The sequence below is a fragment of the Macrotis lagotis genome, chromosome 1, assembly GCF_037893015.1.
Source record: "Macrotis lagotis isolate mMagLag1 chromosome 1, bilby.v1.9.chrom.fasta, whole genome shotgun sequence".
In the NCBI taxonomy this organism is placed as follows: domain Eukaryota; kingdom Metazoa; phylum Chordata; class Mammalia; order Peramelemorphia; family Peramelidae; genus Macrotis; species Macrotis lagotis.
This window is the reverse complement of record NC_133658.1, coordinates 290215001-290227642: the sequence shown is the minus strand read 5'-3', so window position 1 is coordinate 290227642 and position 12642 is coordinate 290215001. Positions and strand designations below refer to the sequence as shown.

The 12642-nt window shown below is 34.6% G+C and overlaps 1 protein-coding gene across 9 annotated transcripts in view; it reads left to right on the top strand.

Moving 5' to 3' along the window:
- FUBP3 (far upstream element binding protein 3) overlaps positions 1-12642 on the top strand; it is a 63038-nt gene that overhangs the window by 38105 nt on the left and 12291 nt on the right. For all 9 annotated transcript variants that reach the window (XM_074210917.1, XM_074210915.1, XM_074210912.1 and 6 more), the window contains 5 exons: positions 2084-2182; positions 4666-4770; positions 5226-5328; positions 5970-6070; positions 9597-9738. In XM_074210917.1, coding sequence (XP_074067018.1) covers positions 2084-2182; positions 4666-4770; positions 5226-5328; positions 5970-6070; positions 9597-9738 — 550 coding nt within the window. The remainder of the gene's footprint in view (positions 1-2083; positions 2183-4665; positions 4771-5225; positions 5329-5969; positions 6071-9596; positions 9739-12642) is intronic.

Sequence of the window (12642 nt, the reverse complement as noted above, 5' to 3'; positions counted from 1 at the left end):
TCAGTTCATGTAAAGCTTTCCATGTTTTCCATCATTTCTTAGATTTCTATAATACTTCAATATAATCAGCATACCATATTACATATAACCATTCCTTAATGGATGGCCATCTAAAGCACTCTATAAATATTTTGGTATATTTAAGAACTTTGTTATCAGTGGTCTCCTTGAGTTCAGTTCACAGCTTCACCAATAATGAGCCAATGTGCCTGATTGACTATTGCCATCTTTTGTCATCTTTTCCAGTTTTCAGGTTGTGAGAGGAAACCTCAAAAGCTGTTTTCAATTTATTTCTCTTGTTAGTGATTTGAAATATTTTTTCATGCAGTCAATAGTTTGCAGTTTTTCTTTTGAGTAATGTTTATTCATAGTCTTTGACCGCTTATCTGTTGATCTTCTGTATATATGTTAATTATTATGTTTGTATTTATTATGTATAACATGCAGGAAGATTGTTTAATTTTCTTGAATGGGCTGTTAAAAGAAGAGACAGATAGCCACTGCTTTTTCTCACTACAAAAAATCAAGACAGTTAAATGAATTAAAGAGGAATTTGAAATTTGGCAATAAATCATACTTTCTTTTTTTCTTTCCTCTTTTTTTTGGTCTTCTACATATATGTTAATTATTTATATAGCTTAGATGCCAAATTCTTATTAGAAAAATTTGATACAAAGGGTTTTTCCTTTTCAACCATTTTCCTTCTTGTTGAATTAATTTTGTCTGTACAGAAGCTTTTCTGTTTCATATAATCAAAGTTTTTTTGCTTTAGCTTCTGCATTTGCCTGTATTGTTTAGTTAAGAATACATTTGCTTCAATTTTTTTTAATAGTATGTTCTTTAATATTAAAGTCATATATATTTTAGAATGTATTATAGACTACTGCATCAAATGTTGACCTAAATCTAATTTCTGCCATACTGCTTTCCATTTTTCCCCAACAGTTTTTATTTATCAATTAAAGAATCCTTTCCTAAGTATTTTATGTTTTGGAGATTCCTGAACACTTGGTGATTGAGTTCTGTTGTTTTTGATTCTCCCTTATCTAGTCTGCTTCTCTCTCTCTCTCTCTCTCTCTCAATTTAATAAACCAATACCAGGTAGTTTTCATAACTTGCTTTATTATATAGTTTGACATCTGCAAGTTCCAGTCCCCCTTCATTCCTAGCTGGTAGGCTTTTTAAGAGTGTCTGAGGGGCGGCTAGGTGGCGCAGTGGATAAAGCACCGACCCTGGAGTCAGGAGTACCTGGGTTCAAATCCGGTCTCAGACACTTAGTAATTGCCTAGCTGTATGGCCTTGGGCAAGCCACTTAACCCCGTTTGCCTTGCAAAAAAAAAAAACCTAAAAAAAGAGTGTCTGAATCACGGTAGTTGTAATTTCACTGATTCCTGATAGATGTTTCTGCAAATCTTGTGTTGCGTTTCCTAACACCAAAAAACATTCTTTGTAGCTTCTACTAGAGAAAAACTTGAGTTCATGTGTACTGGCAGTGTTTCACACACATTTTCTTATACAACCATTTAGGGAATAAAACTTTATTAATATTGTTTCAATGTTGATGTTCATTGGATACCATAAATTAATTGTGTTCATATATAACATTTAGATGCCCTGGGGAAAGGAAAAGAAAGAAAAAAAGTTTTTAGATATAGTTTGACTTATCCCACTATCTTGAGTGTTATCTATGAAAGCTATGCAATAGCAACATTTCTATATTCACATTGGATCAGAATTGATTGCCAGAAGGCTTGGTGTTACTTGAATGGTAAAGTCAGTGCTAATGTCACATTTTTTTTTTCAGGGAAGGTATAATTGTATAGTGAAGAGAAACTTGATTGAAAATCAGAAGACCCAGATTCAGTTTTCAGTTCTAACACTTACTCTTAATTTCTCAGGATCTTCAATTTCCTCATCTGTAAAATGAAAATTAAAATATGTGTATTTTACTACTACACCCAAATTGTAGTAAGAAAAAGCCTTATACTACATGTAAATCTATACCACTATTATTATTGACTTATAGTATAGTATCTTTGTGTCCCCTATTAAAGATTGTTTCCATGCTGTGTGTTCTCTATAGGAGCGAACAGGTGTGAAAATGATTATGATCCAAGATGGTCCTTTGCCCACAGGAGCAGACAAACCCCTTCGTATTACTGGAGACCCATTCAAAGTACAGGTAAACTTACCTGGAAAATCTTTTGTGGAGGTTATTATGTAGTGGTGATATGAATTGACTATATTGCTATTACTCTGTTCTATATTATTTCTATTCACTGTTTTATAAATGTATGAAAATATTTGAAGTATTATATAAATATAATAAAGTGGAATTACTGCTTTTATAATACTAAACTATATCAGAAAATAGACCTTCATTTTATCCAGTTGATCTCTCATGTTGGTTTTGAGAGCTTAGTCATAGAAAAAAAATTAACAATATCCTGGGCATCCTAAGACGAAAAATAACCCTGCTGACATTGTGGCAGCAAGGCAGACTTCTATTAGTTTTTCCAGTATTTGAAAGGACTTTGTTCTGTTTTCTCATGTCCCATCTACCTTATAACCAGTGGTAGACATTTGCAAGGCACTTGACTAGGGCTATGCTTGTAAATTCTTCGACCATTAAAAAACCAACTACACTGTGTAGGTGTTGAGGCTATGACTTTGACCTCAGCAATATAATATTTTATTGTTGAACAACTAGCCATAGATAATGAGGCAACAATATCAAACAGTGGCAAAGCCAGCTGTTTAGTTACAGAAAAGTAAAATGAGTCTGATCTGAATCAGGTCAAGCAAGATTGTTAACTTGCTTTTCTGTCCTTCTTGAATCCTTTGGTATCATTGAAATAAGGAAAATTGACTGAACTTTCACAAAGATAAAAGTAGCTTTTAGAAGTAGCATTTAGTTGGAAGAACTAGAGGTCTTGTTCCTAAGAACCTTCAGAAAGCAATAAAGTTGTTTTATTTACTTTATTAATCATGATACTTCAAGAGGTCACTGAACTGCTTTTCCTCTTTGAAATCATTGTAACTTTGTGACACTACTACATAGTTAAGCACAGATTTTATAAAACTGTTCATCATGACTAGTAACTAAGTAATCATTGCAAGACAAGATTGAGTAGTTCTGAATAAACTACTTTTCTTCCTTAAGCACTAATTAGGGTTAAGAGCCTGTAATTTCACTTTTCAGGATGATAAACCATCTTAAAAAAAACAAAAAAGGAAAAATATTTGATTAAAGAGCTTACCTTTTCATTGAATAACAAAAAAGATTATTTTCCTTCTTTAATAAATTAACATGTATTCTACTGAGGGCATATTGTGTATCTGTGCTGTTGAAATCATGGAGTGCTGAAAGACCAAATTTGATGGTATTTTAGTGGTTTTTTTTTAATGTAAACAATTTCTTTCTTGAAAATTTATGTCATCAAAGGGCAGTTAGGTGGTACAGTGAATTTAGCACCAGTTGTGGAGTCAGGAAGACCTGATTCAACTCCAGCCACAGACGTTTCCTAGCTGTGTGATCCTGGGCAAGTCAGTTAACCCTCTTTATCTCAGTTTCCTCAAATGTAAAAGAAGCTGGAGAAGGAAGAGGCAGACCATTCCAGTATGATCTTTGCCAAGGAAAACTCCTAAATATGATCATGAAGAGCTGGATGCAAATGAAACAAAAACAACCATCCCCTTTGCTCAGCAGTACTTTAGGGCCTGGTAGATACTTCCATACTCATCCCTGGCCTTGGGCCCTATACCAATCCTCTTTAAATATAGAGAGAATTCATGATACAACTCTTTATCTCCATATGTGAGCCCTTTATTATATGAAAAATAATCCAAGATGAATAGATGGGCATCAAAGCATATATGATGAGCATCAAAAAATGCACTGGTACTGCAAAAAATGCAACTGCCATAAACTTTTTAATGGAACCAAATTTTTTGATTTGAGCATTTGGCTTTCTCAGAGTAATAATTGTTGGTGTGACCCTTTTAAAACACAGGTGTTGGGAAACATACACAAATTTTAAGGTAAATTGAACTTTTCCTTTGTTTCATTATAGAGAGAACAAAATTTAGCCTAAAGCTAAATCCATGTAATAATCAGTTCTACTCAATATTTATATAGGATTTGTGGTAGCTGCAGTCATTTATCTTTGATTTTCAGTGTTGTAAATGAAATGTATCAGATTGCCCTTTTTTAACTTAGAAGTGTTTATCCTAAAGTTATCAGAATTGTTTTTTCAAATTCCTAAAGTTTTGTTTTTGCCATGCTCCATGTCATTGCTGTATTATTATACCTAGTCCCACAATAATGTTTTCTATTCCATAGGAGTCTTCCTGAAAAAAGATGTTTCAGAAAACCATTCAGAAATGTTTTCTTGGAAAGATTAATAATCAAAAGTTAGGTTAAGTGGATTTTTTTAATCCAGTTGGGTTGAAACATAGCTTTGAATATTATAAAGTCATTCCCAAAATTGATGAGTATCTTTCTCTTTTTTTTCCTCCCCAGAATAGTTCCAAATCACCTCTTCTCACCTCAAATTCCTTGCAAACCATTTGAACAGTAATTGGGAAACACTGTCCGATATTGAACAGATATTCATGCCAAATGTCCTGTTTTCTAATGCATTTGTTATTTGTATGTTTATGCAGCAAGCAAGGGAAATGGTATTAGAGATTATTCGAGAAAAGGATCAAGCTGACTTCCGAGGTGTGCGCAGTGATTTCAGCTCCCGAATGGGAGGGGGCAGTATAGAGGTACACTTGATTAGACATTGTAATTGTTTGTTATCATGGGAAAAAGAACGAAGAGGGTCTCCTTATGGGTATATAGTCAAATCCTTCCCCCCCATGGTTATTTTTCATCATAGGTGAATGGACCTATTTGTACCTCTTATAAAAGTAGGTAGGTAGTACATTTCTTTGCATAAACACCTTTTCCTGATTTCTGAGATGTAGCAGGAAAACTAAGCAGGCCCAATACTTTTTATTGAGTACTGTAGATTATGTTCAATTTTTAAAAGACCTATTTTTGTTTGTGGAAATTTTGAAGCCTATTTAATGTAATAGAGTAGAATCATCTTTGTGCAGTAAAATAGTAATGAAAAAAATCATATTATTCCCAAGTATATTTCATGGTTTCTGTATCTGCAGTTCATGCTTATGTTTTTCTCCTAGCTTTGTTGAGATTTTGTTTCTGTTCCTCCTCTAAGGTATCTGTGCCTAGGTTTGCCGTTGGTATTGTAATAGGAAGAAATGGGGAAATGATCAAAAAAATTCAAAACGATGCTGGTGTAAGGATTCAGTTTAAACCAGGTTAGTTATAATGTCATAATGTCTTCCTTTCCCCCTTTGACTTTGAGGTGTTTTATTTTCCCTCTGGTGGTTTTTGGTTTCAGTTAAATTATTCTATTTTATTTATATTGTTTTTCTTTTTTGTATTTCACCTTTTTATTTCTATAACGAATTTAAAGCTGTAATCATGTAAAATATTGGTTAGGGATTTTTTTCTTTGTGTAAGGACTTATACTTGAATGTACCCCCAAAAAAATGCTTAGAGAAATGTCCAAATCTTTGCCTTATCTACAAATTAGGTACTTTTATAGTACCTGTATGCTAAAACACTTTTCTAGACACTGGGGACATAATTATAAAGAATGGAAGCAATCTTTACTTGCAATGAGCTTATACTTTATTGGGAAGAAATGATAACTATATATTGCCTTCTCTGGGGGGTGGGGGGGGGGAAGTAAGATTAGGGAGAAAATTGTAGAATTCAAAATAAAGAAAATCTTTAACATAAAAAAGTAATGATAACTATATATAAAAATATAAAAGGGTAGTGAACTCAATGACTTCCACTTTGGGTAGTTTAAGTATAAATGCATATCACTTCAACTTTTTCCTCCTTTGGGGTTGGGACTTTTTAATTTAGTCTCTCTCTTCTTGTTCCACAGATGATGGGATTAGTCCTGAAAGAGTTGCACAGGTCATGGGACTTCCAGAAAGGTGTCAACATGCAGCACATGTCATCAGTGACCTTATTCTTACAGCACAGGTGGGTTCTGGTCTCTTGGGTCAATCATTTTCAAGAGGAAAAGAGTTTAACATTTCTGTCAGTGAACTATTAAAAGTACTGTCCAATTAAAAGTACTGCCTTGTATGAAATGAATTTATTTGTAATTCAGATTTTCACTTGTACGTTTCCCCTAGGCCCCTTATTCCTTTTTTCATGCAAAATTTTTTTCTATTATATAGTCAATTCTTAGTTATCTAAAATAGTTGAGAAAAAATATCATGGAACATCAAATTCTTAATAATTAAATCCCAAAATACTTAATACTAAAACAATACTAAGGGGCGGCTAGGGTGGCGCAGTGGATAAAGCACCGGCCCTGGAGTCAGGAGTATCTGGGTTTAATAATTACCTAGCTGTGTGGCCTTGGGCAAGCCACTTAACCCCATTGCCTTGCAAAAAAAAAAACCTAAAAAAAAACCCAAAACAATACTAAATACTTTGATTCTGAAACTCTTCAGGACCTTTACAACTTTCAAAGATTATCATTTGAACACGATTTGTCATTGAGGAGCCAGGAAAAGATCATTTTTTGATACAGTTTAACAGATACTTATTAAGGGCCCAGAATAAGGCAGTGTGATTGCTGAGAATACAGAGACAAAAGCAAAGAAACTTTATTGTATTAAATACAAAATCGTTGAAGAGGGATATAGTGTTAAAACTAAAAGGATTGGATCACACTTTGAAGAGGGCATGGTGCTGGAGTTGAGCATTAAATGGAAAAAAAGGATTCTGAGAAATAAGAGCATTCTACACATGAGGAATAGCTTGTAAGAATGATGTCTGTTAGATTGAATCTACATTAGATTTTTTTTAATGACAAGATAAGACAGGATAACCAGCAAATCTCTTTTCTGCTCTTGTAGCATTGCTAAAGAGAAGCATGAAACATAGGTGTTTAGACATGGAATTCCTCTTTATTAGTCATCTCTGGGGTTTTCATGTTATCCCTGAGATAAAAATATATAAACTTTAAGTTTAGATCTTCTAAAGCTTAACCTATCTTCCCAACCTTAATTGAGCCTTATTCAATCTATCAAACTTTCTGCTCCAGTCAAATTAGACTTTTTTCTGGTTCCTTACACTCCCTGCTCTACACCTTTACGCTAGCCCTTTCCTTTGCATATTCCACCAAGGAGTATCTTGGCCTCATAAAGTCCTTTCTTTCTTCAACATGGAACTTAAGTACCACCTTCTACCTGAAAATTTACTGGAGATGCTCATTAAACTCATAGAAACCAAGAGAGAAAAGTAAGAAGGTAGATTCATCTTGGATTAATTAGATGAAGAACCAGATGACTAGTTAGGTAGGAAGGAATCCATGAGAAGGGAATAGTGTCATAATATCCCAGAGAGAAAGTGTAAAGATAGAAAATGTAGACAGCAGCTTCAGATAAAGCATATAGACTGAGGATAAAGATTGAGAGAAGTCCTTCAGATTTGTCACTTAAGACACAGTTGGATGGTTTTTAAAAGGGTAGTTTCAAATGAGTGATATTAGAAACCATATTGTAAATGTGAGGAGTGAGAGGAAAGTCAATGATAACTTGAGAGTGGTAGGATGTAGTGAAGGTTTTTAGGGATGGGTGTGTTGATTTGAGCTTGTTTGAAGACAGTACTATAAGAAGCAGTAAATAGAACTTGAAAATTGGGAAGTTAGAGGAGAGAGTAAGTTAAATTTATAATCTGCTAAAGAAGACAAGGTGAAACAATATAATAGATTACATGTAAAGTTTCTGGCTATGGAAAAGAAAAGGGCCATCTCATTATCAAGAGACTTGAAGCAAAGGAGGAAGAGATCAGGAAATGATGTCAAGAGTTTTGAGATGGAGAGAAGACAACTTACAATTTGAATGACCTAAGTCCTCAAATAAGAGGGGTGGAAAAGTGAATATTAGAAGCTTGGGGAGAAAAATGGTTTGGTAAATCTTTTGTAAAGAGTTGTGATGAAGGATTTTGTTGTTCAGTCTTAACTGACTGACCTCATTTGGCATTTTCTTAGCAAAGATATTGGAGTGGTTTACCATTTCCTTCTCCAGCTCATTTTCTAGATAAGAAAACTGAAATCAGGGTTAAGTGACTTGTCCAGGGACACACTACTAGTACTTATAAATGACTGAAGTCTAGGCTGGTATTCTATCTACTGTGCCACCTTGCTGATTAGGGAATCAAGAAAGAATAAAGATTGCCTTAATAAAAAAGATTGCCTACAAGAAGCTTCTTTTTTTTTTCTTAATCACTCCAGAAGTAACTTTTTAAAAATTTCTCTCCTATCAACTTGCTTATTTGCCATGGGTATCTTTTTAACAAAAGTAGAATATAGAAACAAAATCAGGTTACCTGAGTTGAAACTTTTCTAGATAAATTTGGTTTACTCTCACAAATAAAGACTTTGTCAACAGTGAATTTTTCTTTATTATTCTGAATTGAGCTGGTAAAGCAGCTCCCTGTTATGAAGGGGAGACTGCATTTTTTTTAACGTCACCATTTTGAAATGCTGCAGGACCAAAGTATTTTGCATAATAGACAGTGATTAGAATGGGATTTGTGCACTCTGAATGTTAAAAGAAATCTTCTTCTGTAGATTCCTGCCTTTGCACACTGTTCTGTGATCACTGAACAGTGTGAAAGTGTATTTCAGAGAAGTCTCTTCAGCATCAGGCTGTGGGTAAAGAGTATGGTTCACGGCCCTTTCAGAGCTTGCCTTCATTGGTCACTATTTAACACATCTTTGTGCTAGCCTTTGGGAGTGGTATGGCAGATTAAAAAAAAATAATCCTTTGATTCTTTCTGCTTGTTAGATTTGCAGGGTCTTCTGAATCATAGAGCATTGTCTGTATACCAACCTAGTTGGGGGAGGGTTTGAAACCATAAACTGTCACTCAGGCTTCACTTTCAAATGCTGATAGCTCTTTAGTGTCTAATGTCTGACTTCTGATAATCACAGTGTGTATTAGCCACTGGAAAGAAAACTCAGAATTGAATAAAACTAGACTCTCAGTTCCAATGGATTGGGTCCAAACATAGGAACAAGATAGTTGAGCTTTTAACTTTTGAGTTTATCCAAATACTTATTTTATTTAGATATATTTATAGTGTTTATATAACTTACATTTTTTTTATCTGCTCAGTTCCTCCTCTGATAGTGATTTAAATTAATCCCAATTTTATGGAACATTTAATAGTCAGAAACCTGGGAAAGGGCCCTTCTGCTCTAAACCTAGATGTGTGTCATCAATTGTTTAGCCTATCATTTAACCTGACTTTTATTTTTTTTTTATTTAAGGCAATGGGATTAAGGGACTTGCCCAAGGTCACACAGCTAGATAATTATTAAGTGTCTGAGACTGGATTTGTACTCAGGTCCTCCTGACTCCAATGCTGATGCTCTATCCACTGTGCCACCTAGCTGCCTCTAACCCCACTTTTAGTAGAAGAGTCTTAAAGTTAGTGATGATCATGCTTGTGATGATTAGTAGTCACTAAAATCTTGCTTCCCTCCCAGGAACGTGATGGTTTCGGAAGCCTCTCTGTACCCAGAGGAAGAGGTCGTGGTCGAAGTGATTGGAGTGTGGGGGCACCTGGGGGACTGCAGGAGGTAACCTACACAGTCCCAGCAGATAAATGTGGCCTTGTTATAGGCAAAGGTAAGAAACTGCTACTGGATTTCCATTTCTTTTTTTCACATCACTTCACATTTGGGGTTCACATCTATACCTTCAGAATCTGAGTTTAATTTCATTTACCTGCCTAAAGTTTTATAGTTCAGTTATACTGCTCAGTCGAGAAACAGTTATTAAGTCTGGCCTAGTAGTCAGGAGGATGGACAGAAGTTCAAACCTAACCTTAGAGGCTTGATAATCACTATCTGTGTGACCTTGGGCAAGGCACTTACCCCTGATTGCCTTACATCCCAGACCATCTCCAATCATCCTGATTCATATCTGACCATTGGACCCAGATAGCTCTAGAAAAGAAAGTGAGGCTGGTGACTTAGAATAGCTCCCCTTCACTCAAATCCAATTCATGTGCTTGTCATAGCATCACCTCCCTGATTGTGATTGTCATGGTCTTCTTTGAGAACAAAGGACAGACATCATTAAGTCACCCTTATCATATGTTAGGTCCTGGGATACAAAGACAAAATGGAACTAGGCCCTGCTCTCAAGAAACTTCCTTTTTTTGTCCAAGGGACTGAAGTGGAAACCCAGAGTGACTTGCCAAAGGTCACAAGTTGGCAGCTAGTCCATGTCAAGTCTTGTGACTGCACATTTTCATTACTCCTCCTACACCACTCAAGGTTCTAGGCATATTTAACTTAGTTTTAATTGTTATTGAACTTAATTGATATTGAACTTATTTCCAAATAATTTAAATCATTGGGTAGGATATTTTTTCTCAAGTGAAGATCTCTTCAGGGTCCTGTCATAACTTAATTTGAAAGTATGAGACTTAAGAAGTCCTGGATTCAGGTTATACATCTGCCACTTACCTGTATAACTGTGGTTGGCAAGTCAGCCTTACAAATACTGTTTCCTTATCTATAAAATGACAGTGGTAGTACCTAGAGTATCCATTATACAAGATTTTGTGAGGATCAAAGGAGATCGTGTTCATAAAGTGCTTTCCATACTATGAAGTGCCATAGCAACCTCAGTTGTTGTTTTGGGACCATAGACTGTTAAAGAGGGAAGAATCTAGATTCTTCATTTATTGGTGAGAAAATAGAGACCTAGAAAGTTCCTCATAACTAAAAACGACTAATCTGTAAACATGTTTCTTAAAAAATATGTATGTACTGACTGTTCGCCACTTGTGCCTATGGATGGAAAAAAAATAATTTTGAAAGAAAGAAAGAAAGGAGTCTAGCAAATGGCCAAGCCCTAATGTGAACCCAAAATTCCTGATTCATGTTTTTTGTCTAGGACCACACTGTCCTAACTGGTTATGATATTTTGACTTTGACACAGCATGGAAAACTAGCTTTTACTTCCTCCCCCCCCCCCCCAGTATTTCTTAAAATGAGCAAAAGTTAACCTGTAGGGGAAAAAAAATAAATGAATGTGCTCTCTTTGTAGCTTTTCTTTTCCTTAAAAGAATATGAGCTAAAATCTACATTGAATAATTAGCAATCTTCTTTTTCTCATCCTTTAATATGTATTGTGGGACATACATAGTTTTTGATTGGTGATTTCATACCTTCTATATAGATGTTAATGAGACAACTTGAATGGGGTAGTAGGAATTTAAATACAAGTCCAAAGAATATTGTTCCATTCTCAATGTCAGAACACCAGACTTTAAAATCAGCTTCTTAGGAAATGCCTATCTACTCTTTTTTTTTTTCCAATATTTTATTAGGGTGGCTAGGTGGCACAGTGGATAGAGCACTGGTCCTGGAGTCAGGAGTACCTGAGTTCAAACTCGGCCTCAGACACTTAATAATTACCTAGCTGCCTTGCAAAAAATATATATGTATATATTTTTCCAACTATGTGCAATGGAAGTTTTCAACAGTCATTTTTTTAGCAAGATTTTAAGCTTTACCTTTTTTTTTTCCCTCCCTTCTCTCCCTCAGTCAGAAAGCAGTCAGATATAGATTATATACTCTTAAGAATTGAATGATGTAGATATATGTATAACCTTTATCAGATTACTCACTATCAAGGAGAGAGGGAGAAAAATACAGAACTCAAAAATCTTAAAATGAATTTGGAAAACTATCTTTGCATGTAGTTGGAATAATAAATAAAATTTTGAAAAATAATTGAATGATATTCTTTGTATGAGAAGTAACCTTAGTTTTATCTTTAATTTATTATTTGTTATAAGGTCACCTTTGAGAAAACAACATTAGCAAGTTCTCTTTAATTCCTAGAGGGGAAAAAAGTTTAGGATGGGAGTAGGGAATTTTGCTGAATCCACATCCTTTACATGGTACCAGATCGCCTCAAGAAAGGGATGGCAAATTACTCCCAAACCCATTCTAAATATTTGACTCTTCCATTAATTATTCAGAATGACTATTTTATGTTTGTTTCAACATTTGTTTTAAGTGATCAGTGGTTACCTATCTTAGACTATAAGCTTTTAGAAAGTAGGAACTGCGGTCTGTGTAATTTTTTTTATATGCCTGACTTGACTTGTGTTCCATATCAATAAGTATGGTTCATTGACAATAACAGGTTTGATATCTCCCTCCTTTACACTGTCAGTTGGATGATTTGAGACCAAATCTTATTGATATCTATAGGTTGTGAATTATTATTGATCTTGATAGTTTCTTTTACTTTTAAAGATGAACTGTAAATGATATTTGATTTTTTTCTCCTTTAGACATCAATAAAGCTTCTGTTGTCTTTATCATTCCAGTTTCTCATAGTCAGCAAAAAAGTGATGCTTTAAAATTACCATTCTGTCCTTTTGCAAATCCTTCTGAAATCCACTGGATGAGCTAAAATGAATAAATAGAAAGATTTCCCTCTAATAATCTTTTCCTCCTCTCATTTTCTTCCTCTGAGAGGTTGACTAGGTATGGTTATCTTATGCTT